The sequence below is a fragment of the Rhodotorula paludigena genome, assembly GCF_050403205.1.
Source record: "Rhodotorula paludigena JCM10292 DNA, Rt_paludigena_JCM10292v1_ctg18, whole genome shotgun sequence".
Taxonomy (NCBI): domain Eukaryota; kingdom Fungi; phylum Basidiomycota; class Microbotryomycetes; order Sporidiobolales; family Sporidiobolaceae; genus Rhodotorula; species Rhodotorula paludigena.
The window spans coordinates 288,753-314,932 of record NW_027481440.1 but is presented as its reverse complement, the minus strand read 5'-3'; the positions used below and the strand labels follow the sequence as shown (position 1 = coordinate 314,932).

Sequence of the window (26,180 nt, the reverse complement as noted above, 5' to 3'; positions counted from 1 at the left end):
TCTCCGCTGCAAAACGACGTGCATGTCGATTCTTCATCCCGATGCCTTCTCGACGCGTACCGTCTGCTCTCAGCGCCTCACTGCCTCCTGGCTGACCTGCTCCACCTTGTATGGACTCCATGCTGTACAGAAGAGAGTATATCCGTGCGGCAGGATGAGAGAAGATCTGCGGCAAGATGTTGCAAGACCGTCACCAGGAAGCGCAAGAAGGAAAAGGCCGCCTCGAAGCCGTAAGCTGCCCGCAAAGAAGCTCCGATAGGTTGCTCCTTCGTGTTCTGGACAAGCGGTACACGGCAACCTCCTCGGAGGGCGCCCTGCGAGGCTTGCGAGAGGCAAAGCTTCGGCGAGGACTCGCAGGCACAGGCATCGCTTCTTTCGGAACCCGCGAATTCCCTTGCTTTCCAAGTCTACGGCGATGCACTGGTCGCGCCGCCGAGGACATCTCGCAGCAATAAAGTGCCAGAAGCGGCAGAGATGCAGAAAGCGTCTAGCTACATTGCGGATCAAGGTTGTGCTCATGAGTGCACGGGCGTAAATGTACAGCATAGGGGTGTCCCGGGCACTACTTTGGTATTTGCATGGGTTCGGAAGGGTTTGGTGGGTGGAGAGGAGGAGGCGGGATGGATTACTTGTCCTCGGCCTTCTTTACGCGCTCCGTCAGGTCGTCCTGGCGCGCGTTCTCCTTCTTCTCCTCCTTGCGCTTCTGCATGGGTGGCGAAAAGACGGTTAGCGTCAACTTCGCTTTGTGACGGTCCATCCGGCAGCGGTTTCAGCCGTTTGCATGGCAGACCGTATCTCGGCGAGTGGACAAGGAAGTTGAGAATGCACCTCCTGCTCCTCCTGCTTTTTCTTCTCTTCCTCCTCCTTCTGCTTCTCGCGCTCCTTCTCGACGTTGGTGAACTTGACGTAGGCGTCAGTTGCCTTCTCGGCCTTCATGTCGCCAAGCTCGACCGACGTGCTGCAAACGCACGGGAGTGCACGGAGCCGAGTCAGCGCCGGATCACTGAGAATGGCATGCGCAATGCGAAGTGCAGGCAGCGATGAAGCGACCTGCGCCCCCGAAATGCTGCCTCGCTGCCCGACGCGGAAGGACCAAGACTCACCCCGGCGGGTTGGCCGGCTTGGGCGGCTTCTTCTCGGCGAGCTTCTTGAGCTGGCTATCGGTCTCGGCGTGCTCGCGCGAGCTGCCGTAGTAGCCCTGCGCGGCGAGCGAGACGAGGATCGAGCCGCCGACGACCGAGGTGAGCCAGAAGCGGTACTGCGGGGGCAAAGCAGAGCGCGTCAGTTCGTCAGTCTGAGCAAAGGGAAACGCTCAGAGAGCCGGTGTGGCGCGGCTTCACTCTCAAGAGCGGCCTCAGTGGCGCGGCCGACTCTGCGAGTACCTCGCCTCGCATTGGACCGCGAACCGAAAGCGAAAGGGACAAACGCACCGTCGCGTACCACTTGGGCGTCCAGCCCTTGCTGCCGGCCTTCTGGTCGGCGTACCACTGGGCGAAGAAGGCGCCCCACTGGGTGATGAGGGCCATCTGGCCGGGGATGAGGAGCGAGCCCCAGCCGACCAGGACGGGGGCTACGCCGAGGAGGTAGCGCCGGTTGCCCTTGACGCCGCCGTACTTGGCCCACTGTACATCAACAAAAACGAGGCGAGCGGTGGTCAGTTTCTGTGCGAACTGCTCAGTAGCTAAGTCCGGATGTCTCCTTGAACGCACCTCGAAACCCCAGTGCACTGCGCCGAGGAAAGACAGGATGATGGCGCCATACTGGATCTGGAGGAGCTGAGCGTGCTCAAGAAGAGCGACGGCAGCAGCAGGGTCGTAGCCAGCCTCGGCTGCGAAAGACGGAACGGCGTGAGCAGCGGATCGACGGAGTACCGTTCAACCCGAGAGAACGAGTTCGCTCGGAGACGAGAGAGCGCGACGCACAGCCGTTGAGGGTTGCGAGCCATGCCTGGCGCGAAAAGTGGACGATGGCGAGCCCGGTTCCGGCGTACGGGAGCAGGCCCGCTGCGCCCCACTGGATGACCTCCTTCGGGACGGCCGTCAGCGTCGACTTGACCGAGTCCTGTCAAAGGGTGCGCAAGGCGAGTGAGTTCTGGCAGGCAAAGCGGAGCAGCGGGCGAGCAAAGGCGCACAAGGTCGGCTGCGATGTCTCCTGCGCCAAAGTTCTCACGCCCTGTGCGCTGCGACGACTGCTCGACGGCTTGGCCTGCGACCGCGTCGGCCAGAGTCCGTGCGATGCCTGTAGAACAGCGCATGATGCGGGTCAGGAACTGGGACGGCGAGGAGCCGAGGTGGGGCTGCGACGGAGACGCACCGCGCGCCTCCTCTGCGGCGTTCTGGCCCATGTGCTTGAGGTCCTTGGAGGCCGGGTTCTTCGAGACTTCGTCGACGGCGCACCGCAGTGCCGACGTCGCAAAGAGGCGCGAGGCGGGGGCACGGAGAGACGGCGCAGCTCCGGCGGAAGCGAAGAGCACACGCGGCTGGCGCGCAGCAGAGCGAGCGAGGAGGCGGGTCGAGAGCATTTGTGGTCCGTGTACGAGCTGGGCAAAGCAGCAGGCGGAAGGAGCGAGGACAGGGCGCGAGAGCAAGTCGCAGCGGAATTGACGTCAAGTCCGACCTCGGCCTCGACACGGCGCACCCGCAGGAGCGCATGCAAGCGCATAGTGCATATACAGCGCAGTACTAAGATGAGACCCGGACAGAGGAAAAGGCAGCCCGACCGACTGTACCTCCCGCGCACACCGACTTCGCTCTCTCCGAAGATTGCAACGCCAACAACACTATCGCCCGGTCCTAGCGCTCGGGCACACACGCATGAGAAAGAAAAGCCCTTGCAACAACGTCTACATTCCGCCACAACCCCCCGAAAGAGAGAGAAGCGCACGCGCGCTCATGCGCGGGTCGCGTGGTCGAACGCGGCGCGGTCGGCAGCCTCCGCCTCGACCTCGAGCACGTGCGGCTTGAGGTAGCGGACGTCCTGCCGTGCGCGAATTCGCGTGTTATCGGGTGTAGAGGGTGCCGAAAGTACCGGGACGAGCAAGGCGGAGGGCGAGGGGCGAGTCGAAGTGCAGGCAAGGGCACAGCGTCACAGGCGAAGGAGGAGGGGCACAGTGGCGAGCGGCAGGAAGCGTCGACGCGGCGAGTGAGGTTCGGACGAAGGGGAACGACGCAGTGACGAGGCGATGGGTGCAGGAAGTTCAGGATGGTTGGTGAATCGGAGGAGGTGGGAAAGTGGCACGAAGGAGATCGAGATCGAGACGTCAGTGTCCTTCCTCCAGACGCTCAAAGACCCCAGGAAGCAGCGCACCTCGGTCGGCTTGACCCACTGGGCCTTGGGGAGCTCCTCGTGCGCGATGGCGCACATGTGCGCCGTGCGGTGGCGGAACGCACGGTCGTACGACTCGCGCTCCGAGAGGCGGCCGAGGGCCTGCGATGCGCACAACGGATCGAGGTCAGCGCTGCGGTCCGGCAAGCGAGCGGTGATGCTGCAGAGGCTGGACAAGGCGGTGCGGTTCATGCGCGCAATGCTCGCCCGATCCCGCCCCCGAGTTGGCCGTTCGTGGGGTCCGCCGCCCAAGCCACATAGTTCCAACAGCGTCGTCGCACCCTCGAGGCGCTGCGAGGTGGGGAAAGGTACCTTCTGGACGTTGGCCGACTCCTCGATGAGGAGGTCGTCGTACTTGAGGCCGTGCGAGCGGTAGTCGGCGAGGTTGGCGTAGCGGTCGGCGAGGGGCTTGACGAAGCGCAGGAAGCCGCGGCTGGCCTTGACCTGCTTCGCAAAGGAAATGCCGAGAGCAGACCTGGAGGACGAGGAGTGGGAGCCGTCAGCTCGCGTCGGGCGGACAGGCAGGGGGTGCACGAGTCTCTCCAGACCCTGCACAGTGCGCGTGCAGCTTACATTGTGACGGTGCGGCGCGTAGACGGGGCGAGAGCGGCCGTGTGGCCTTCGCGTCGAGACCGGTCCTCCTCGCTCGTCGCAGCCAATCACGCTCGACCCGGACCCGCCCTCGCCTCGCTGCAGAGCCGCACGCACGCATAGACGACACTGCACGTTGCAAGATGCAAACCACGGGCCATTCCTAGATACAGCCGGGCCAAAGCCAAGATGGCGAGCCATGCGCTCCTCCTCGTCCTCCCTGCTCACAACGCGCCAATCCCCATCCCGCTCGCAAGCTGCCCTGCAGTCTTCGGCGGCGGACTCGCGACAATCACCGGCTCATCGCGACCATTCAAGCCGCCGTCGACGTCCATGTCTCCGAGAGACCCCTGGAGCGGTGCAGAGAACGCCAACGCCGCCGGCTCGCCGTCCGCCGTCGCGCCGGGCGACGCTCTCGCCGAGTCGAGCCCGTTGGCGCGGGCCTCGTCGTCGTCCTCGTCCTTTGTCGCCGTCCTCGTCTCGGTCCCGTCCACCTCGGCGCCGCTCCCCGCCTGGTCGAGCGCATCGGCGCCGCTCTGCTCGCGCTGCATCTCGCGCCACGCCTGCTCGCCGCCCTCGCGCATGCGCTTCTGCAGCCTCAGCTTGGGCCAGATGCCCGTCGCCTGCTCGGGGAGCGCCTCGAGGAGCTTTTCGCGCAGCTCGCGCGGCTCGGAGAAGAAGCTCGCCGGCGTCGCGCTCACGAGCGGCGACGCGAGCACGCGCGCGAGCGGGATCAGGCTCGGGTCCCCGAGCTGCGTCAGGAGCGCCGTCCACTCGGGCAGCGCCGACGGGTCCGCGACCGCGACGAGCGGGAGGAGCGCCGCGCTCGGGTCGGGCGGCGCGGCCGACTGCGTCGACGACCGCGCGTCGTACGACCACTCGCGCGCCCGCCCCGCCGCGACGCCGACGATGCGCGGCGACGACCCGGGCGCCTGGTAGTACGTCCCGCCGCCGGCGCCCGCGCCCGCGCTCGATGCGCCGTTCCGCAGCGGCGACACGGGCAGGACGGGAACGATCTGCGCCTGGATGTCGAGCGCGCGCTGGAATGGCGGCGCAAGTGCGCGGTCGGCGTCGATCGCGCTGCCGATTCCCGCCGCGCCGCTCCCGCTCCCGCTGTCATTGCTGCCGCGGCCCATGCGACCGCCCGTCCCAGCCGACGTCGCCGCGCCCGCGCCGCGGGACCGACCGCCACGGGCCTTGCCAAACTCGGTTTCGTACTGCGCGCCGATGGCGCGGAGGTCCGGGTCGTCCTTCCATGCGCCGGGCGGGGGCGCGTTGTTCTGGCTCGTCGCGCGCGGCTTGGCCGCTCGGGGCTTGGTGCCCGCTTCCGGGTGCGAGGTCGACTTGCCTGGCGCAGAACTGAGCCAGTCGGACGCGGGCGTGCCGACCGTCATGTCGGGACGGGCGCCCGAAGGGTGGCGGCAGCGATACGACGAGCGCTGCTTGGCGTCGACTACAGTCACTGGCAAGGGTGCGAGTCAGGAGAGCACCGACAGAGGGCGCTGGTGAGCGGCGACGCACTGTCGGGACCCTTTGCGCCCTTGATGATCCACCCGCCCTCTTTCGCCTTGGTGAGCTTGAGGATGAAGGGGCAGCCCGCGCGGCGGTAGGCGCAGACGACGTGCATGTAGGCCGACGTGACTTTGTGAGTGCGGTCGTCGCCGACGAGGATGGGCACATTGCGCGAGCTGTGGGAAGCGAAGAAAACCAATGCGAGAGGTTGAGAAGGCGTTCCGGAACGGACTCCAGCAGGGAAGAGGCAGAGACGCACTCGGCAATCTCCTTGGCGATGGTCACAAAACTCTTGGGGTTGGAAAAGACGATATCCTCGAGCTCGTCGAACGCGCGCTTGCGCCCGTGAGTGGACGAAGGGTGTCCAGGGATGTCGGGCGGCGGCGCGATGGGCGCCGGACGCGGACCGCCGGTATAGTCGGGCGGGTCGCCGTCCGAGACACCGCCATCCGAGTCCGAGTCGGTGGCCATCGGGTGGAAGCTAGCTTCGCGCTGGGCACGGCGGGCTGCGGGAGGGCGTGGATAAACGCGACCGTCAGTCCGGCTGCACGCGCGCTTTGAGAGATCTAGCACTGTCGTTGCCAGATGGTCTCAACAGGTTCGGAAGTGCGGAAAGTGCGACTGACTGCCGTAGCCGCCGGCCGACGACCCGTTGGAAGGAGCGGTGGGGTCCATGAGTGCGGGCACTGCAACGACGCTCGGGCGGTGGGGGTGCGCTCAGGCAGGTCAAAGGCGTCGCTCTCCGTCGACTGTAGGCACTCGCACGGTCTCGCGAGGCGTGGGTGCGGCGGGAGGGGCGGCGAGGCGGAAGTTCAGGCGGACTGCGGACAAGTCGGCAGCGGCGACGCTCGACGTCGTGCGGGGCGGGAGAAGCGAGCGTGTCGACGTTTGCAGAGTCTCGTGCACCGCGCAGTGCTCGTCTCGTCCCTCGCGAAGCTGTGCGGCGTGCGGGGAGGACGCCAACCCGCCGAGAGCGAGACACCGGGCCCTCGTCTGCCCCGCTGACCCCGCCTGCAGCCGGACAGAGAGCGTGCAGAGGCTTACAAGAGCGCTTGCAAGGCTCCCTCCATGCTCGCTCGCTTGCGCACTGCGTTGCCCGCTCTCGCCCACTCGACACCGCCTCGCTCTCTCCGCGCCTTCGCCATGTCGGCACACGCACAGGCCGGCCCCGTAGAGTCGGCCATCCGCGAAAAGGTGCGCTCGCAACTCTGCCCGATCCGGACCAGTCTCGCAGCGAGCTGACGCGCGGGCGGTTGGGACGACGCAGCTTACGGCGGCCCTCGAGCCCAAGGTGCTCAGCATCACCAACGACAGCCACGCGCACCGCCACCACGCACCCATGAAGGGCAACACGAACCCCGAGACGCACTTTACCGTGCAGGTCGTCAGCGACAAGTTCGAGGGCATGGCGCGTCTCTTCCCTCGTCCCCGTCTCCTTCGTCCGCTCCATCCTGACCCGGATAGCCGCTGCCCCCGCAGAAGGTCATCCAGCGACACCGCCTCGTCAACGACACGCTGAAACCGTTGTTCGACGAGGGGCTGCACGCGCTTGCCATCCGCGCAAAGTCACCGTCCGAGTATGACGCCGCATGATTTCACCTGTACTTCCTTTGCAACGAGATATAGAACACCAACAAGGACACTAGTACGAGGAGGATTGGGCTAGAGCTTGGCGAGGGAAGGCTGGGCGGGAGGGACGAGAGACGCCACTTCCTGGTCCGACAAGAAGCGGTTCAAGAGCGTCGTCCAGTACTGCACGTCAAAGTAGTCGTACCACCTGCACACAGGGGTGTGTCAGTCACTGAACATATCGTGCGCAAGAAGACCCGTACATGTGCCCGATGCCCTCGAAGGACAGGAGTTGCGCGTGCGGCAGACCGCGCAGGATGTACTTGGCCTCGCTGTAGTAGACGGAGCCTGTCTTGCAAAGGAGTGGTGAGTTCCGGCGCCCTGATTGGACAAGCAGAAAGACTTGCGGTCGAGCGTGCCGTGTAGCATGAGGACAGGAAGCGACTTGGGCACCGAGGGGAGCTGTTTCCGTACGTCGTAGCCTGCGATCTGCGGAAAGGCCATCCCGGTCAAGGTGGTCCATCCCAAGCTCAGAAGGGCATAGTCTCACAACTCCGATCTGGTGCTCTGCGCCAATCGACTGTGATCAGCATAATCAAGGAGACGGAATGTCCAGCGGCAGACCACGCACGAACTGTCCGAGCCGGTCGCCTCGTCTCGACGCTTTCCCGTATCCGCCGGTCGAGCAGCTGCTTGTTCTGTTCCTCGGCCGATCTGTGAGTGAGAGCCTAAGCATGCCGGCAGCCGAAAGCAAGACGCACCTGCGGGTTCTGCACGAAGGCCGGATCGTACCCGACCTGCGATAGAGCGCTCGTCCAATTGTGTCCACGCGGCTAAGTGCAAGCGATCACTCACGTAGATGAAGGGCTTGACGAGTTCGACCTTCTGCTCGTACGACATCGGTCCGGGCGGAGGCGACGGAATCGCCTGCAAGAGATCCGAATGCGCGGGTTTCCTGCAGAGCAAAGCGTCAATCCACCACCACGCTCTGGTGCAAAACGAGTAATTACGCTGAAGTGGCGGCGAGTACGACGTGGCAGATCTTGAATGGCAGCGAGGGCGAGACGAGGACGGTTTGTGCGATCATGCCGCCCTAGAGAGGGCGGGTCAGCGCAATGCAGTGTGGACGAGAATGCGAACACACCATCGAGAAGCCGAGGAGGTCGATCTCCTTCCATCCGAGGTGCTGCAGGTTCGGACAGGGTAAGCGGAAAGGACAGGAGCAACAACATTCCAAGGAGTGCACGAACATTGACAAGCTCGACGACGTCCCTCGCCATGTCGCGCACATCGTAAGGCTCGTCGGCCCGTTCTCGCGGCACCGTCGAGGCGCCGATCCCGCGATTGTCGAAGATGAGGACTGTTGATGCGACGGCGGTGGTTAGCGGGAGGTGGGGCTTCTCGCCTACTGAGCGTGGACGGACCTGAACGGTGTTCGGCGAGCGACTGAGCGAGCGGGAGCCAGTCTACCAACCCGACCGCGCTGAGTCTGTGGACCTCGGAGCGAGCGTAAGCGGGATCCCGACTCCATCAGTTCTTGTCTCGCCGAAGAGGGGCCAGAGCTGGACGCACCCGTGCACGAGGACGAGCGGCGTAGCTCGTTGGTTACGGCCCAGGACCTTGTACGCGAATGCGTAGCCGTCGTGCCGCTCGAAGAGCGAGTAGGCCAACATTGAGCGTAGTTGAGCGTAGTGAGAGCGGGAAGAGCGAAGTGGGACGGCGAGACGAGCGAGTGGGGCCAAGGCACGAAGCTAGGTGACTTTGACAAGATCGTGCGGTGTAGCAGGAGCTAGCAGGTGTGCGCCGTAGTGAGGGAGGCGTTGACCGACGGGGACGAGGCGGTGCTCGACTTCGGCAAGTCGACTTCACCGTCAGCCGGGCCGGGAGCTTCCTCCTCTTTCCTGACTTTCGCGATGCGAGCACGCTTTCCCTGACTCTGGCATGCCCGTCGGAATAACACTAAACTGTTCTTGTTGCAGCAAAGTGAGAAAGAGAGCGGGCGGCATCGACCGAGCATTTACTCGTAGCTGCGTGACGACAAAGCGGCGGGTCAGTTCAGCCTCCGGCCAACCTGCACTGTGAATACGCACATCCACGAGTTGATGCCCTTCGAATACTGTGGGCGGCACGAAGGGAGGCGGAGAAGGGAGACGAACGAGGCGGATGGGAGAACGGGGAGACGAGCCTGGTCAGTGGAGTGCAAGCGAGCGAGTACATCAGACCGTTTTACCTGCTGGACACCTTCCGGGAACCAGAGAGCGATCTCCTTCTGCGCCCTGCGTTCAGGAGAGAAGGGAGAGGTCAGCGGAAGAGCGAGAGGGCGGTTCAGGACTGAAACAGCCCGCAAAGCGGCGCCGCTCGTCCCAACTTCCGCGCAGAGAAGCGCAGAGAGGTCTGTGAGCGATACGTACGACTCGACGGCGTCCGAGCCGTGGCAGACTGTGAGGAGAAGAGCCAAAGTCAGCCTTTGCGGGATCATTGGAGGAGAGGCGCGCATCGCTCACCGTTGCGGCCGACGTCGATGGCGTAGTCGCCACGGACTGCAGGGTGATGGCTGTGGGTCAGGAACCAGCCGCGGGCCAGGTCATGAACAGAGAAAGGGCAACGCACTGGTGCCCGGGGCCGAGGCGAGGGGGTTGGTCGCGCCGAGGATGGTGCGGCCGGTCTTGACGGCGTCCTTGCCCTCCCAGCTGCACAGAGATGTACCGTCAGAATCTCAGCGGGACCGGTAAGACAACGGAGCAAACGAACACCATGGCGACAACGGGGCCTGCGAGGACGGAACGCCAGTCAGCGGAGCTCGGCTGCGACGGCGACTAGAAAGGAAACGCACCCGACGCCATGTAGTTGATGAGGCCCTTGAAGAAGCCCTTGCCGGCGAGGTCGGCGTAGTGCTTCTCGAGGTGCTCGCGCGAGGGGGTCGTGAGCTTGAGCGCGACGAGCTGGTAGCCGCGCTTCTCGAAGCGGCCGATGATCTCGCCAACGAGACCTGGACACGCGCGCTGGGTCAGTCAGGCGCTCGTGGGTGACTGTAGAGGGGAGGAGAGGCGGACCGCGCTGGACACCGTCCGGCCTGCGTGGACAAGGGCGCGTCAGTGTCTGCGACATCTACAGCGATTTGAGAGCGAGGGCACTGACTTGATCATGATGTAGGTCTGCTCCATTGCTGCCTGTAGCGCGCACGAGGGGAGAGCGAGCATCAGCGACGTGCGCACGAGGGACCGTGCAGGCGCACCGACAACGCTGGGAGAGCAGCACGGAGCTCGTGCAGCGTGCAGACGACCTGCAGAGACTTTCTAGCGACACCGGCGCAGCCCAGAACGTCCGCCTGTCCCGCAGAGCTCGTCCAACTCCCGACTTCCTGCCCGGTCCCTCCGCCAGCAGCACTCGCAGCTCTGGACGCCGCGCCAGCCGCTGCAAGGCACGCGCGTATCTCGACAGACCGGGCACGCGTAGACTCACGAGTTTAGTGGGCGAGTTGAGGAAGATTCGAACTGGGGGAAGGCCAGAAAAGCGTGCGGGCGCACGACGACCACCTCGGAAATCGATATCCCGCAGAGAGACCTTTGCTGCACTCGTACTGTCTCGTGAAGCGTTGAAAATGAGCCTTACAGTCGACCGACCTCGTCACAGGGCCAACGGAACATGTGTCTCGGATAAGCAGAATCGCCGCGCGACACGAACAGAAGTACTGCGCTTGTTTGCACTGCTCGGATGGACCAGCTTTGTACGGCGAACGAGGTGACGGGAGAAATGCTACACGGGACAGGGTTGTTGAGAAAATGACGGGCTTGAGAAGGCCGCGGTGTCACCGTCGAGGGAACGACGAGGCGTTTAGAGCTTGCGCGTCTCGTCTTGCGCCTTCTGCGCGCCGCGCTCGACGCCCTTCTCGGCGTTGAGGAGGCCCGCCTTGAGCCCGTCCTTGGCGTCGGCCGCCTTTTCGCCCGACCAGTTCCACCAGCTCTTGCCCTCGGCCTCGACCTTGTCCTTGGCGTGCTCTGCCGAGTTGGCCGCCTGGTTGTACGCCGACGAGGCGGACGACTCGACGGACGAGGCCGCCGACGAGAGCGACGACTTGGCCTCGTCCGCCTTTGCAGACGTCCACGACGACCACGACGAGGCCTGCGGGTGGCGGGCGAGAGCGAACATCGTCAGTGCGCGCCAATGATCCCATGCAGCACACCGAACGTACCTCGCTCTTTGCGGTCTCCTTTGCGCGGTGCAAGTCCGCCTCGGTGCGCGCCTTTGCGTCCTCGGCCTTGTTCGAGCCCCAGTTGATCCAGCTCTGCGTCTGGTGGGAGCATCCGGCGGGGTCAGCTTTCAGCTTCTCGTTGGATGAGAACTAGAAGCGACCGTCCTGCGCACCTCGGACTTGACATCGCTGCCAAACTCGGACGCGGCCGACTTGGCGCGCTCGTACTCGCCCTTGATCGAGTCGCCCGCCTTCTCGAGCGCCGTCTTGCCCTGCGAAGGCAGTCCCAAATGTAAGTGTCACCCTCGCAAACTCGCAAGGAGGTACGCCAAAGGAGACACGGCACGCACCTTGGCCTCGAGGTCGCGGAGCTTGCGCTCGACAGTGCCGCGGCGGATGGCGCGGCCGGGGCCCATGCAGTCGAACCAAGGGTTCGAGCCGACGGTCGTAACGTCGAGGCCGTTGCCGTGGAACGCGCGCTCGACCTGCTCGTAGCCGTACTCGCGGTCGGGCGACTTGAGCATGTCGCGGTAGCGCTTGATCTCGTCGAGCGTGGGCTTCCACGCCTTCTTCTCCGAGGGCCCGGAGCGGAGCGCGTCGCCCCAGCGGTGCACCTCGTCGCGGGCGCCGGCCCACGCGCCCTTCTCGTCGCTCGAGAGGGCGTCGCCCCACCGCCGCACCTCGTCGCCGACGCCGCGGCCGGGCTTGTTGAGCGAGACGCCCGAGCCGTTGTAGCTCTGGCCCGAGAGCGAGTCCTTGACTTGCTCGGCGCCGTACTTGTCGTCAGGCGAGCGCAGCTTGTCGACGAAACGCTCGGCTTCGCGCGTGCCGGCGCCCGCAGTCGGGCCGGCGAGGGCAGCGTCCGAGCGCGCGCTGCCCGGGCGGAAGGCCTCGAGCTCGTGCTTTGCGCCCTGGCCAAGGTGCTTGAGGTCGGCGGCCGCCTCCTTCTTGGGGTCGTCGAGGCTCATGTAGTAGGCTGCGGAGCCGCCAACGAGCGCGAGGGCACCGACGATGAAGCTGCCGGAATAGCTTTGTGTAAGAAAGACGACCCGAGATTGGGAAGTGTGCGAAAGGCGCACCCGACGTTGCTCTTCTTGGGCGGAGGAGGCGAGCCGCCAGCCTGCGGGATGGGCCCGCCAGTGCCGCCGTAGCCTGCGGGTGTCTGACGGCCGAGGTTGGTCGTCTTGTCGGTCGCGATGGGGCGGCCCGTGGGAGCGGGGCCAGTAGCGAGGAAGCGACGCGAGCCGGGGATCTGCACGGAAGGAGCATCGGGAGTGAGGACCGGTCGACAAGGGCCCTGTAGTGAGTGGGGGTGCGTACGATGCGAGTGGAGCGTTGCATGATTGTGTAGTGTCTGTGTCGAGGCAAGGGAAAGAGCGAGCGAGTGACCTTGCGCGTTGCTCGGGCGAAAGCGATGACGCAGGCCCGCAGGCACTCGCCCGGGAAAAACGCGGCACGTGTAGCAAAAGCGATCGACGTCGCGCTCACGGCATTTCTCCTCCTCCCGCTCGCGCAACGTGTGTCGTGCGGGCGGTCAAGCGCTGCCACAAGCACCTGCTCATGCGGAACAGAGCCTACGAGACTCCTCCGACTCCATCGCCGCTGCTGCGCTGCCATCGCCACTCTTCTCCTCATTCTTCCGCATGTCAGCGCAGCGGAAGCATGGCTCGACCTCGAAGCTGTGCTAGAAGATTGCGACTATTGCTGCTGCCGCTTCCTGTGAAGACCGCAGCGAGGTGGAGTAGACGCGTGCGACCCTCTCTCGGACCTTCCGCGTTCCTCCTACGGACTTCCTGAGTGCTGTCACGGGCGAGTCCGGCATCTCGGGCTTCAGCACGAAGTCTGAGCTCCAGCTCTACCACCCCTGACGGCATTGCTCGTGCTCATGCTGGGACTGGCGCCGCCTCCGTCCAGTCCGGAGAGCCAACCCGGCTCACGGCTCCATGCTTCGGTTGCGCTGAGCAGAAGCTGCAAGACTCAACCCCCTGACACACGACGTTCACTTAGCAACCTACCGGCAGGGCGCTCGAAGCGGGAACGCCGGCGAAACAAACGAGCAGCGCCACGAAATCGCAGACTCCATGAATCGGAAGAAGCAGGGCAACATCCATCGTTCTTCTGCACGATGAGCCGGATAGAGAGCTTCACTCCGGCCGAACTGGGGGATGGGCAGGCTGCCCTCTCACGAGAGCAGACAAGCGAAGCCGCCGAAACTAGCTTGAGAAGGTCAACAGCAAGTTCAGACCATAGTCAAGTCTGCGGCGTGCGCTGCAGACGCGCGCCGCCAAATATCCAGCGCAAAGTACAGTACCTTGTCTGCGTCTCGGTGAAGAAGAGCCTCCGCCTGTGCTCCTCGCTGCTGTCGGTCCCATCGCATCCTGAAGTGTGTTCTCGTTGCGGAATGTGCCCTGCAGCCGTTCAGCCTTCAGGCAGCCTTTCAGTGGTTCCTTCAAGGCTCATTTGGGAGATCGTGCGCGTGCTGACGAGCTGGGACGAGCGCGGGGGCGCGAAGGGCACAACAGCCAGAAGTGTGGGCCACGAGAGACCCGCAGATGAGGTCGCAAGCAAGCGGACAAGGAAAAGCGGCCAGGAGATCCAAGCGTGCTGGAGAAAGCCCAGAGCTCTCGCGAAATGGACAAGAGGAAGCCAGGCAAAGGCGAAGCGTCTGCATAGGTAGTCACTCGCTGTCGGTGGCTCTGGAAGCGACGCCCATACATCGCAGAGAGTCCCTACGTTCGCTCAAAGCGGATCAGATCACGCCGTCCCTGGCCTCGTGCTCCCTCGCAAGCTCAAGCTCGCGCTGAACTCCCAAGTACGAGACCGCGTACTCCTCCGCCAAGTAAGCCTCGACCGCCTCGTCGTCGTCGTCTTCGTCGTACCAGCCAGCGAGCGCAAAGTCGTCGCGGCCTGTAACCGGCGGAACAAAGAGGTCGATGAGCGGGACCTTGATTGACTTGAGCACGAGAGCGACGTCGACCCAGGCATCCGAACCGCCCGGCGGCGGCGAGTCGATGCTGCTGTCCTCGCGTCTCGTGACATATGCTGCCGTTCAGAATCCCACGTGAAAGTCAGAAAGGGACCGAGCGGGCCAGACGAGAGTCACGCACAGACGACCCATCCGTTCGTGCAGCGGTGCTCGCGGTCGATGAAGACCTCGCCGCGCTGCTCCGCCGCCTTGGGCCAAAACACTGGGTGCCTCGACGGGTGCAGCTCGGGCCGGGCCGCGAGCTGCAAGCCGAAGAAGCTGTTTTGGCCGTCGAGTGCAGGGCGGAACCAGTGCGAGGACACGAGCTGGAAAACGGGCGGCAAGCTGTCGCAGCCAACTTGGAATTCTGCCGGTTGTACGATCCGTGAAGAGGCTCATGGGAAAGCCGAAGACGCCGTTGGTCCGGCGATCGACGGGCGTGAAGGTGCAGATGCGAGTAGTCGGATCGAAGTCGGCCCTGTGGCGAAGGGCTGGTGTCATCGCCTTTATTGCGACGCATGGCTACTCACATGTGAAGCAGAGTCTCGGGCTCCGGCTGCGAGTTGTCCCAGGGCGCACGACGGATAGGATCATCCCGCATCGAGCTGAGCATGCGCCTCGGATCGTTGACATGCAGAGTGGGCCCGAAGTCGGCCATCGGCACGTCGCGCTGGCAGATCTGCGGGTATGCGAGTAAGCGCGGCGTGACGCAAGCTCGGAATCGGACAGGCGCACCTTGAGGAAACCGTCTCCCGGCCGGAGGGTCAGCTCGGGATCGCCCGGACGGTGCGGCGTCTTGACGGGCGGGCGCTGGAACAGGGCGACGAGCCACCGAGTGACGAGGCCGTGCCAGTAGCGGCTCGTGTGCATCAACGGGAGGAGCGCATGAACGTGTGGGTGCGCCAGCTCGTCGAGTATTGCCTCATGCACGAGCGTAAGACCAGGGTAGAACAGCGTGTGCATGCCGAGCGCGAGCAAAGCAGGCGAGCAGAAGAGGGAGAAGGAGCAGAGAAAGCGTCGGACGCTCATGACCGAGGACGCGGATTGTCCGCGGAGGACTCGAGCGCCGCGCAGGAGCGGATGAATGCGTGTTGCACGGGAAGTATGCGTCTACATGAGCTGCCTACACAGCGGGCAGGTCGAGCCGTGCGAGGTTTGGAACCACTGCGTGCGACAAGACGGTGAGCGAGTCCTTCCGCGACGGAGATGAAGACGAATCGGCGCACCCTGTACAAACACGATGCGTGGAACTTGTTGTCGCAAGTCTTGCACGACTTGGTCGGCAGCGCGCGGTCGAGCGAGACGGTCGAATAGCAGATGGCGCAGCTCTCGACGCCTTCGAAGTGTGCCTGCACGTTCCGCTTGAAGAGCAGGATAGCGTCGGCAATGGCAGCAGACTGTACGCGTTGATCGGTCAGTGACGGCTCGACACAGCACCGCGAACCGAGACGCTGGACGCACCTGCGCCGTGATCGTCTGGTTCATGCCGAGCAGCCAAGCGCGGAACTGCTTGTCGCTGACGCCGACTCGTCGCCGCTCCGAGACCTCGACGCCGGCAAGCGGGAATTCAGACGGAACCTTGATGCCGATCTCGAGCTGCTCCTCGTCGACGACGAAGACAACCTTGACTTCGCTCGCGTTCTGCGCGACCTTGACCGTGAAGTCGTCGTTGTCGCGCAGCTGCTGACCGACGGGCGACGACGGGTCGCGCAGAGCGGCAAGCTCGTCCGACACGAGCAGCGGAGAGAAGTGCCGGGAGGTGAAGGACTGAACAGCGCGGGACAGGGTGAGGTTCTGCAGCGACGTCCAGTAGCTGCGGATGACGGAGGGAACGCTTTGCAGCGCGCGGTAGTACACATGCGCTGCGAGCACGGGTAGGCTCTCGGGCAGAGACGTTTCGAAGACTGGCAGAATGGAAAGCACGGTCAGCGGGGGGGTTGGGCGAGCCAGGTGAGAACGCGACGTACGTTCGAGGTGGAAGTCATCGATGGACCATGGCGAGAGATCGAATGGCCGGCCGCGATCTCCGAGGCTGAGTAGGTGGAAGAGGGAGGGAAGGAGCGTATTGACGATCAGGCCAGAGTCGCGCAGCTGCTCGATGTAGCTCGCTCGGAGACGCGGCGACTACAGCGCGAAGCAGGTCAGCGGTAAATCGAACTGCTATGAGAAGAATGACGTACCGAGGACTCGAAGAAGCTGAACGTGGCGAGCCAAGCCAGGAGATAGGCTGTCGTGCGCGCCGCCTCGTCACCGTCGTCGACTCGCCGGTCCAGCAGCGAGGTGAGTGACGATGGCAGCTTGATCTCCACGTTTTCCTCCGCGTCCAACTCAACCTCAACGACCAGGTCGGCAACGTGCGTGGCGACGACTCGGCGGAGGAGGTTGTAGGAGGACAGCTGCACCGCCCAAGCCGGGTCTTGCAAGAGTCGCAGCAGCTGCAGGTCACAGTCATAAGCGGTCCATGTATGTGCGAGCGAGCGAGCGCTAGACGCACCTGACTGAACGACTTGTCCATCGAAAGCAATTTGGGCGGGAGGTCCTTGATGAGCCTCGCCATTGCCTCGACGACCAGCAGTCGTGGCTCGTCGCGCTGCATCGATGCTGTGGACACATAGTCAGCTCACTGCCGACGAAGCCAGTGCCGAGGAGAGACATACTGGGCCTGGCGAGGAAGAGCGCAAGCACGAGCTCTTGCGACGCGTCCACGCGAGCCTTGGCTGTTTCGCGCAGGTCGGCATTACTCGCCGCCAGATCCTTGATCTGTGCAAGCAGCCGGCACGAGTCGTAGACGGCCGGGAGCGTGTAGGGCTCCTCCCAGTCTGCCGCGTCAAGATTCGACTCGATCTGGTCGAACATGAGGTCCCAGTGACTGCCGCTGAGATCTTGCACGATCGGCGCAAGGTGCGAAAAGAGCTCGGCGATTCCGGCCTTCAGCTCAGTCGGAATATACTCGTCGCTGCTGACCCAGCGCTGAAGCGCCTGGAGGAGGAAGACACTGCGCTGCTGGGGGAGGAAGATGACCGGAGCGTCGGGGGGAGGAGCGACAGCGAGGAGTTGTCGCAGGGCGGGAATACCCTTCGTGTCGATCGCCGAAGGCTGCACGCCGGCGAGCGAGGCCGCCAGCTCGTTCTGGTACCGCTCGAAGCGGGGCGTCTCGAGCAGAACGGGCTTGATCGCATACAGGATGGCGCAGGCGAGATCGGGAGCTGCAGGTCGCGCTCAGTCAGCGACAGTCACGCACATCGCAAGTCGCACAACGTACCGGATGTCAGGTTCTGCGCCATGGCGAGCCACCGCTCTGCGTCCTGCACGCCCCCGTCGTCCGTGTACCGCAAGCACGCGCTCAGCACCGTCCTGATAGCGCGTCGCGCATGCAGCGCCTTGGCGTCCTCCGCGCCGCCCGCCTTCGCCGCCGTCCACAGCTGGTCAAGCACGCCAAGCAGCTCGTCGCCTTCGGGCGGTGCTGCACGCTCCTTCGCTCGCAGGTGCGCGACAGCCGAGGCGTGCCAGCCATCAGGCAGGGCATTCGCCGCGGAAGAGAGAAGATAGCTGCTCGCGCCCTCAGCCGCGGCGACGATTCGTTCGAGAATTTCCTGCGGGACGTCCGGCGCGAAGAGGCCCGACGAGCGGGACGGAGGAGATGGCTTGGCGAGCTCGTCACGGGCAACGGAGCTGAGGAGAAGGAGGTGCGGAAGCGCCCAGGCTGAGCGGCGCAAGATGGCGTGGTCGCGGGCGGAGACTTCGAGGAGCGCGAGCATGACACGCGCGTAGGGCGAAAGGAAGGCGTCATCGAAGTCGCCGGTCGAAGCGGGTGCAACGTCCTCGACGGTGGGAATGAGCGGGTCCAGGATGCTCAGGGAGGATGCCGGGAGAGTCAGGCTAAGCGAGGCGTAGAGGCCGTTGATGGCGTCTCGCGGCGGCAGTACTTCGACGAGCGAGATCATGGACGTCGGGTGCGCCTCGAGAAGCGCTGCCGCCGCACCGACGAGCTCGATGGCCGACGGGCGGCATTTCGCCTCGAGGACACGCCCTTGCAAGCGCGACATCGCGAGTGCGATGGCCTTGTCGCCAGCTGCTTCGACGATGCTGTCCCACGCTTGCTGCGCCGCGGCGACCGCCTCGCCTGGAACGTCGACGCCTTGCTGCTCGAGGCGGCAGTTGGGGAGAACGTGCCCGAGGTCGAAGAGCGCTCCTGCCGCTCCACGGAGCGCGAGGACGGCACGAGCATTGTCCGGAAGCTGTACGTAGTGCGCGAGGAGGGCGCTCGGGGCCACGAGCGCTTCGAGCGAGGCGCTGGATACGGGATTCGCGGCCAAGAGCGCCGCGTCGACGGAACCCGCGAACGCGTCCACAGCAAGCCGGACCAGCTCATGCGGGAGCGACGTGTCGACGAGCGGCTGCGGCTGCAGCACGACGCGGCGGAGGAGCTCGAGCTCGTCGCTATCGTAACGCGCTTCGGGCGCCAGCACCATCCCAGCGATCGTGCGGATTCGCTCGTCTTGCTCCGCACTCGGGAGGTCCGCGGCGAGACCCGCGTCGGTAACGGCATCGACGACTTTCAGGAGGACCGAGGGCGTGGGCGGCGAGGCGAAGAGCGCTTGCCAGGCGGCAGCGCGCGAGTCAGGCGCGGAAGAGGCGAGGTGGGCGGTGAAGAGGCTGAGGGCGACGGGCGAGGTCGGCAGGAGGGCAGGAAGGCTGGTTCGCGCAAAATCGTCCAGGAGCTGTCCAATCTCGACGTCGCCTTCGACGAGATCCTTGACGTCCAGGACGAAGCGGAGGCGTTCTCCCCGCGCCGACTCCTTGCCTTGCTGTACGCCGAGCAGCGCACTCTGCACGCACTCTCGCACAAGCGTCTTCGCCGCCTCGCACACGATCTCCTCCTTCGCGGCGCAGAACGCCCGCAGCGCCCCGCCAAGCGGCACGAGCGCCTGCACGTCTTGCTCGTCCTCCCCGCGGGCGGCAGCGAGCGCCTCGTCTCGCATCGCCGCCCACAGCGCGTCGTACACGGATCGGTCCGGCCGCGCCGCAAAGCGGTCGAGCGTCTGCGCGAGCGCCTGCGCAACCTTGCGCGACGGGCCGAGCGGCTTGCCCGCGCCTTCGGCGTCCGGGGTCGCGCGGCCGAGGTATGAGCGCCAGATGCGCCCGGCGACCCAGACGCGGGCCTGCTCGGCCGCAAAGGACGGGTCGGCGGCAGGCGGGAGCGAGAAGGCGAGACACTCGAGAAGGGCGGAGGCGAACGAGTCGAGCGCGAGACGTCCGCCAATCGCGAGTGCACGGGAGGAGTGGGCGGCCCAAAAGGATTCGAAGAGGAGTGAGAAGGATGCGGGAGGGAGAGGCGGGTTGAACGGCGCGGGAAGAGTCGAGAGGAGGAGGAGGATGGTCGGGTAGAGAGCCGTCGGGTGGCCGGAGCAGCCGAGAGTGAGGTGCTGCAGGAAGAGCGAGATGGAAGGGGACGACTTGAAGCTGTCGACTTCGTCGTTCTCCTGTGCGTCGTCGGCGTCGTCATCGCCCAAGAGGATGGAGTCCGCAAGGGTCCACGCGGACGGATAGCCTGGGTAAAGACGCGTCAGCGGATGGAAAGACCTGAGCAGCCGGACACGCACGTCGCAGGAAGGCCACAATACCCGGCCAGCCATCCTCTTCGTTCCAGCAGTTGCCCAGGACCCTTGCCGCAATCATCGCCAATTTCGAGCCGTCCTCGTCCTCCTCGTCCGCCTCGCCCTCTTCTTCCGCGCGCGTCGGTGCGCCCAGCAGGTCCTCCTCGCGCACGACGACGGCTTCGAGCAGCTCGTACATTGCGCGGCGAACCATCGCAGGCTGTTCCTTCGTACGCGAGCCAGGCTCTGCGCGCGAAACGAGGTCCCACAGTTGCTCGCCGAGGAGAGTGTCGAGCGTGTCGGTCGAGAGAGGGAGCGGCGCAGGGAGAGAAGAGAGGAGGTAGGCGAGGGAGGAGAGCGCCGAGGTGCGGAGGAAGGCCGGATCATCGGGCTCGGCGGCGGAAGGCGTCGACGCTCCGCTCGCGCTCGGCCCTCCGCCGCTGTCGCCGTGTGAGCCTCCGAGCACAACGGAAAAGGCGAAGGCGGCGATGCTGTCGGCGTGCTCTGCGAGCTGAACGCCTTCGACCTCGTCCTCGGCCTCTGACGCAGCCTGGGCCGAGACCAAGACAGCGTCCCAGCTAGCCTTGGCTTCGCGGCGGACTGCGCGGTCCGTGTCGTGCGCGGCTGTGCACCACGCGCCGACGTAGTCTCCGCGTTCGAGCCAGAGCGGGGCGAGGAGGGCGGAGCGGGTCGACTTGAGGAGGGGATGGACGGCCTGGCCCCTGCGTACGGATGCAGCGGTGACGAGGGCGTGCAGCGAGTGGACCTGGAGACGCAGGCGGCGCGACGGGTGGAGAGCAAGGCGAGGGAAGTGGTGAGCCTGCGAGACGACGCAGCAAGGTCAGCGGGGGTTTGTGACTGCACGCACAGACTCGCAAGGAGCACGGCAAGCTCACCCAGACGCTCATGGCATCGACGACGCCGTCCTGGCGCAGTTCGCGCTCCCAGTCTTCGCCGTCGCCGTCGCTGTCTGCGCGGAGGGTGTCGCGGACCCAGGCGTCGAGGGCCTCGCAGGCCTTGAGGAGGGTGACCTCGTCGCGCTTGTTCAGGCTGCGCAGGACGACGACGAGGGCCGGGTCGAGCTGCTTTCCCTGCGAGACGACAAAGACGTCGACCGGGTCCGCCTCGCCCTTGGGCTTTGCGGGCGGGATGTACTGCTTGACGCGCGCAGCCTTGTCCTTCTTCTTGACCTTCTTCTGCCCGCGCTGCAGCGGCTGCGCGGCGGGTGCGGGCGCATCCCCGCCGTCGTCGCCGTCGAGTTTGGCGTGCTTCTTGGCCGCCTTGGCCGCGTGCTTCTTCTGCGTCGCCTTGGACGTGCTGCTCTTGCCCTTGGGCGCCATCCTCGCGCGCTCGAACCAGGCGCGGGCGACGAGGCGAGACTTGTCAAGAGCGATGTCATTCTCGTCGACTCGTCTCGGTCTCGCGCTCATCGACAAAGTCCGACTATCCCCGCGCGCCTCACAGTCCTAGTGCTCGTGCGATGCGGTACACTCTCCTACGCTACGATGACCCGCCGCCACATCCCGCCGCAGACGCACCTCCCCTCCCACTCGTCCTCGAACCGCTTCCACCGCCCGACCTCTGCGCCCGCAAGCAGCGCCTGCGCTGCGGCGTTGAGCGCGCGCGTGCGCCGACCGCAGCGTAGGCACTGCCGCTCGCTCGTCGGGGTGGGCGCGACGCCAGACAGGCGCGCGCGGCGGACGATGTCCCATTCGTCCGAAGGGGCGGGCGACCGCGGCGGAGTCGGCAGGGCCGTCGACCCGTCCTGCTTCTGCGACGCCGCTCGAGCGGCGTAGTCTGGGAATGCGCTCGCGAGGATCGAGCGGATCGCAGTCGCCTGTGCTTCAAGCGAGGGCGGGATCGAGAGCGTGGCGAGAAGCGGAGGCGAGAGTGACGCGACGGCGGGACCTGCGCATCGAGGGTTCAGCTCGTGGGGAACGAGAGAGTCGTCGAAAACGCGTGGACTCACCGCCGTCGAGCTCGCTGTTGATCTTGCCGACGACCTTTCCCCATTCTGCGAGTCCCCTCCCGCCGAGAGCGCCCTGCACCGCGTCCTCGACAACACTCTTCGCAAGGTCGAGCGCCTCCGACAGTGCGCTGTCGGGCCCGGAGAGATACGAAGCGAGGTGGAGGAGGTGCGACGTCGTTACCGAAAGGAGCGTGCGGAAGAAAGGATGCAGGAGGAGCAGAAGCGCGGGCACCGGCGACGGGAGCGACGCGGCGTGGTTGGGCGACGAGGCGAAGCAGGACGAGACGAGGTCGTCGAGGAAGTGGGTGCAGAACCAGACGCAGTGCCCGACGAGCGGCCAGGTGGCGTCTGTGTCGCGCGCGAAAATGCTCAAGTCAGCGAGACCGGCACGAGCGGATTGACAGACAAGCTGGAGCACGGGACACACCAAAGTCAGGCTTCCACCCTCCTGCCTTTCCCCTCTCTTGCCGATCCGCCTTCTTCAACGCCCGCGCACAGGCCGCCAGCTCGAGCATCTTCTCTGCCGTCTCGCCCCGCTTGGACAGACCGGGCATGCCGCTGCTCGACGAAGTGTGTGAGCGCGAAGAGGAAACCTAAAGGGAGCGAAGCACGCCGAAGCACGCACTGAAAAAGCGCAGTCGTAACGCCGAGCAGCTCCATCCCCATCGCCGTGCCGTCGAGCATCGCCTCGGCGGGAATCATCGCCCGAAGGATCTCGTGCGTGCGCTGGACGACAGCGAGTGTGGTGCCTGCGTTGCTCGGACGACTCCATCAGCTTTGGACGCTCAGGCGACATGAGCCGAACAGCGATGCATCCGCCACGCACCTGCATCGCTCATCCCGCGTACACGCCCGACCAGATCGCTGACGTCTCCCTGCCGTGCGAGTCCGATGGCGAAGCGAGTAGCAAGACGGTCGCTGAGCTCGTTCGGGCGGCCGAGAGGGGAGGCGGCGATAACGAGGGATCGAGGCGGTTGCTGCGTGGATGGCGACGGGGAGAAGGGCGAGCCGCAGAGGAGCGCTCCGTTCGGAGAGACACAGAGCGAGTGCAAGACTGAGAGGGGCAGAGGTGAGTGACGGCGACGGCAGGTCGTAAGCACGAGACGCACGAGGAGAACCAGGTAGCAGGAACGTCGTCTCTTCGTCCATTTCGCCCACCTCGTTCTTATCCAGCGGTTCGAGTGTGACTCTGCACAGCAAAGTCTCGTCAGCACACAAAGACTGGACGAGCGGCGACCGAACTCACGAGCTCAACCGGTGCACCCTCGTCTTCCATGGCACTTCTCCCTCGTGCCCCTGACCCTCCGTGCTCGGCTCTGCCACAACCCCCATCACGCTCGACCATTCTCCTCCGCCCGGTCGTATCTCAACCGCACACAGCACGCCCCTCGCATCCGCACTCGCAGCGTGCCGCGCAGCCCACGCGCTCTCGCCCTCGACCGCATTGGGCGCGTCAAACTTGCGCCCCTCGAGTGCCGAGAAGGCGTCACTGAGCGTGTAGGCCTCTTCTTTCGACAGTGCGTACGACGAGAGCGTGCTGCGCCAGGTCGGCGCGGCGTCCGGCTCGGCACGGTGCGGATGCGCGACGACGGCGAGGAGACACAGGTCGACGGCGGGCTCAGATCCGTCCGAAGCGAGCGAGGGAGACTGTGACGTGAACTGGAGCGGATGCGGGAGGGAGACGTCGCCAAGGAAGGTGAGATGCGTGAGGAGCGGGTCGGACGGCGAATGCGCGCCATCGTCGGAAGCGGACGAGGCTGGCGTCGGGTCGATGTACAAGGGTGGTTGCGGGCGAATCGTGAGGCCTGTACGTAGAACAGTTCCGTAAATGTCGACCGCCGTTAATCCGAGCGATAAGCAACAGGAACGAAAGACGCACGCGGCCCCTCCATCGCAACCATCTCGACCCTCACCTCCGTCAGCTCGACCCTCCACCTTTCCCTCGCGCCCTCGTCTCGGTTCGTACCCTCGCACGCCTCGCGCGCCTCGACACCCGCCCACGCCGCGAGCTCGGCACGCTCTTCCTCCGCATCGGCGGAAACGTCCTTGTTCTCGTCCGCGGGAGGCGCAGCAGCAGCCTTGTCGGCCGTGGACGAGGCCGAGGGCCCGCTGCCGAACGCCTCGTCGAGCGCAGTGAAATCGGCGAGCATGCCCAGCTCGTCGTCAAAGCTGGGCACGGCGAGCGGCTCGTCCCGGCTAGCCGCCGCTCCCGCCTTCTTCTCTTCCTTGTCCTCCTGCTCCGTCTTGGTCTGCTCCAGCCCCACGCGACTCCCGCGCCTGCTCCCCACCGCGGCGCCGTCGAGCCTCACTCCGCGCTCGACGCGCACGCGGCTCGCGACGACGAGCACCGTCTCGCCGAGCTCGGCCGTCCCGCGGCTGCGGCACGCGCCGATCGCAGCTTGCATGAGGCGGCGGCGCGAGCCGCGCACCTCGCCGCTGGCGAGGGGCGCAGCGGCCGCGCCGTGGAAGGCCGTACCGAGCACGGAGGCTGCCGCGTCGGCGAGGCGCAGCTCGTCTTGCAGCGCGGTCTTGCCGCCGACGAGAGGGGTCGCTGCGGCTGCGGTCGAGGAGGACGCGGTGCCGGAGGGATCGAGCGTCGGCAGGAGAGACGAGACGAGCGCGTCGATCGTCGCCTGCGGAGTTGGCGTGTCGACGGCGCCCGCAGTGCCATTCGCTGTTGCCACTGGGGCCGCGGAAGCGAGGGGAGGAGAAGCAGATACGGATCCATTCGCAAGTGGCGCCGAGAGAAGGGCAAGGGCGGAGAGGGGAAGAGGTGTTGGCGGAGTAGGGATGGCGGTGAGCGAGAGATCGGCCTTGGACGTGGCAGAACTATCGGGTGAGCTCGGAGCCAGCGACGAGGGAGAGGGTCGAAGAGGGAGGCAGATGATGGCGGGAAGGGCAGCAGGCGTCGACGACGACGAGGGCGCCGTCGACGAGTTGGGCATGTGAATGAAGAGGATCTGGGCGAGTCAAGCTAGGTCAGTCGCTCGACAGTCTCAAGCTGAGCTAAAGAAAGCCGCTTCGCACCTCTTCGCTTGACAGAACGGCGACAAAGGCGGTTCCGTTGACCGGGGCCGACCTCGGCGGCGCACAGAACAGCGGCTTCTTGGCTTCCTCCCGCGCTGCGTCCGGGAACGTTGGGCTGGGGTACCACTGTGGATAGACCTTTACGTCCATCAGCAGCGGTCCGACATGAGAGCCGAGCCGACCTGTAGATGCGGTGACAGGCGCCTACTCACCCTCCTCGGCTCTCCGATCCAGCGCAAACTCATGACCTTTTTCCCCGCCGCGTCTGCCACTCCACTTGAGCCGCCGGCGCTCGAGCGCGCGCCGCCGAAGCGACCGACGCTCTCCTGCAGGACGCAGGCCCAGTCGTCGACGCAGCTCGAGCGCTGCTCAAACACGGTGACGAGATCGTCTGCCACGCCGCCGCCGCCGCTTGCGCCTCGCGCCGTCACGACGGCGACGAGCTGCGATGCGTCGGGCGAGAAGGAGAGGAGCGAGATGCGCGCGGAGGCGGCGGGGAACGAGGCGGGGAGGGGGACGTCGAGGCGGGTCGAGGTGCGCGGGCTGGCGGCGCCTGTCCCGGCGAGGTGGGTGAGCTGGATGGCGAGCGTTGGCGTTGCGCTCGTGGCGGGGAAGGGCTCATGGTCTGCCCAGAGCGGGGCGTGAGCGGGCTGCGGAGCCGGAGGGAGCGGGACGGCGAGGAGGTTGGTGTGAGCCGACCAGACGGGCGGGCTGCGGGTTACGCGGGTCAGTGGATGCACTCTGATAGCTTCTGACGAGGTGTGCACGCACGCCTGAGCGGCTGCAGTGCCGTGAGCAAGCGCGTGGACGAGCGAGTCGAGCGATGGAGGTGGGGAGACGGCAGCGCGCACGGGGCCCGTCGAGCGCTTCGGGCGTGGCTGGTCTGGTGCGATTGCACTCGGGGCCCGCTTCGAGGCCATCCGCAGGCCTTGGAGAGCAGAGTGTGCGACGTCGTCGACGGCAAGAGCTGCGTCGCGTCGGCTCGTTGGACCCGGCCGACATCGCCGCATTCCGTCTGAAGCGTAGCAGGCACTGCCGTAGCTTGCTTCTGACTTGCCTTGTGCCACTGTTCCCGCTCAGCGCTCGTCCCAGTCGAGTTGCCGCCCTGCTGCCGTCTCATCAGCTTTCTTCCGTCTCGCTTCCGTCTGACCTGTCCGCTGGCCTAGGTGCTTGTGCCGTAAGCTCTGCTGCGATAGTCGTCTGCGCTTCGCTCTCGACGGTCTGTGGACTCTTACGATCGAGGTCACTCCGTGCTGCTCTCTCGCTTCTCGCTCTTTTGCTCTGACTGGTGCCATCCTGCGCACTTCCGGATCCTCATGAGCGACTCGTGCTCCAACTTTACATGATCATCGCACGGCCCGAGCTCTGAGCAGGCTGTGTGCCGCCGCGGGAGATGCAAGGTAGACAAACCGGTCCCCTCGCCGACTTTGATGG

The 26,180-nt window shown here is 65.4% G+C and overlaps 9 protein-coding genes across 9 annotated transcripts; 1 reads left to right on the top strand and 8 right to left on the bottom strand.

Annotated features, from left to right (window-relative positions):
* Window positions 1–625: 625 nt before the first annotated feature.
* JCM10292_001299 (DUF3429 domain-containing protein) lies at window positions 626–2,521 on the bottom strand (the record flags this gene model as incomplete). Its single annotated transcript, XM_076648806.1, has 8 exons — window positions 626–703; window positions 829–958; window positions 1,104–1,258; window positions 1,431–1,622; window positions 1,710–1,828; window positions 1,923–2,061; window positions 2,132–2,238; window positions 2,314–2,521. 8 exons carry the CDS (start codon window positions 2,519–2,521, stop codon window positions 626–628), a joined length of 1,128 nt encoding a protein of 375 aa, XP_076505752.1.
* Window positions 2,522–2,889: 368 nt separating this feature from the next.
* QCR7 (ubiquinol--cytochrome-c reductase subunit 7) lies at window positions 2,890–6,102 on the bottom strand (the record flags this gene model as incomplete). Its single annotated transcript, XM_076648805.1, has 7 exons — window positions 2,890–2,976; window positions 3,307–3,426; window positions 3,637–3,799; window positions 4,144–5,368; window positions 5,437–5,603; window positions 5,687–5,933; window positions 6,054–6,102. The coding sequence occupies 7 exons, from the start codon at window positions 6,100–6,102 to the stop codon at window positions 2,890–2,892; spliced, it is 2,058 nt and encodes a 685-aa protein (XP_076505751.1).
* Window positions 6,103–6,570: 468 nt separating this feature from the next.
* On the top strand, window positions 6,571–7,020 carry BOL1 (Bol1p; the record flags this gene model as incomplete). The annotated part of the gene is made up of 3 exons (XM_076648804.1): window positions 6,571–6,621; window positions 6,695–6,811; window positions 6,907–7,020. 3 exons carry the CDS (start codon window positions 6,571–6,573, stop codon window positions 7,018–7,020), a joined length of 282 nt encoding a protein of 93 aa, XP_076505750.1.
* A 69-nt stretch (window positions 7,021–7,089) lies between these two features.
* On the bottom strand, window positions 7,090–8,669 carry JCM10292_001296 (alpha/beta fold hydrolase; the record flags this gene model as incomplete). The annotated part of the gene is made up of 12 exons (XM_076648803.1): window positions 7,090–7,204; window positions 7,260–7,344; window positions 7,404–7,485; window positions 7,547–7,563; window positions 7,628–7,694; window positions 7,758–7,793; window positions 7,852–7,951; window positions 8,007–8,089; window positions 8,141–8,182; window positions 8,247–8,356; window positions 8,421–8,485; window positions 8,569–8,669. The coding sequence occupies 12 exons, from the start codon at window positions 8,667–8,669 to the stop codon at window positions 7,090–7,092; spliced, it is 903 nt and encodes a 300-aa protein (XP_076505749.1).
* A 344-nt stretch (window positions 8,670–9,013) lies between these two features.
* Window positions 9,014–10,160, bottom strand: JCM10292_001295 (uncharacterized protein; the record flags this gene model as incomplete). The annotated part of the gene is made up of 10 exons (XM_076648802.1): window positions 9,014–9,023; window positions 9,087–9,112; window positions 9,227–9,272; window positions 9,408–9,435; window positions 9,501–9,536; window positions 9,607–9,686; window positions 9,748–9,766; window positions 9,830–9,985; window positions 10,050–10,069; window positions 10,135–10,160. 10 exons carry the CDS (start codon window positions 10,158–10,160, stop codon window positions 9,014–9,016), a joined length of 447 nt encoding a protein of 148 aa, XP_076505748.1.
* Window positions 10,161–10,830: 670 nt separating this feature from the next.
* On the bottom strand, window positions 10,831–12,529 carry JCM10292_001294 (uncharacterized protein; the record flags this gene model as incomplete). Its single annotated transcript, XM_076648801.1, has 6 exons — window positions 10,831–11,118; window positions 11,189–11,287; window positions 11,362–11,460; window positions 11,539–12,205; window positions 12,268–12,440; window positions 12,509–12,529. The coding sequence occupies 6 exons, from the start codon at window positions 12,527–12,529 to the stop codon at window positions 10,831–10,833; spliced, it is 1,347 nt and encodes a 448-aa protein (XP_076505747.1).
* Window positions 12,530–13,937: 1,408 nt separating this feature from the next.
* Window positions 13,938–15,116, bottom strand: JCM10292_001293 (uncharacterized protein; the record flags this gene model as incomplete). Its single annotated transcript, XM_076648800.1, has 5 exons — window positions 13,938–14,230; window positions 14,296–14,376; window positions 14,534–14,631; window positions 14,684–14,832; window positions 14,889–15,116. 5 exons carry the CDS (start codon window positions 15,114–15,116, stop codon window positions 13,938–13,940), a joined length of 849 nt encoding a protein of 282 aa, XP_076505746.1.
* A 147-nt stretch (window positions 15,117–15,263) lies between these two features.
* RKR1 (ubiquitin-protein ligase RKR1) lies at window positions 15,264–21,090 on the bottom strand (the record flags this gene model as incomplete). The annotated part of the gene is made up of 10 exons (XM_076648799.1): window positions 15,264–15,317; window positions 15,380–15,550; window positions 15,615–16,057; window positions 16,121–16,277; window positions 16,334–16,588; window positions 16,648–16,754; window positions 16,811–17,359; window positions 17,416–19,704; window positions 19,757–20,570; window positions 20,647–21,090. 10 exons carry the CDS (start codon window positions 21,088–21,090, stop codon window positions 15,264–15,266), a joined length of 5,283 nt encoding a protein of 1,760 aa, XP_076505745.1.
* Window positions 21,091–21,245: 155 nt separating this feature from the next.
* On the bottom strand, window positions 21,246–25,666 carry JCM10292_001291 (uncharacterized protein; the record flags this gene model as incomplete). Its single annotated transcript, XM_076648798.1, has 11 exons — window positions 21,246–21,658; window positions 21,720–22,067; window positions 22,147–22,277; window positions 22,345–22,468; window positions 22,546–22,773; window positions 22,829–22,908; window positions 22,966–23,524; window positions 23,599–24,679; window positions 24,747–24,872; window positions 24,959–25,457; window positions 25,518–25,666. The coding sequence occupies 11 exons, from the start codon at window positions 25,664–25,666 to the stop codon at window positions 21,246–21,248; spliced, it is 3,738 nt and encodes a 1,245-aa protein (XP_076505744.1).
* Between the last annotated feature and the right edge of the window lie 514 nt (window positions 25,667–26,180).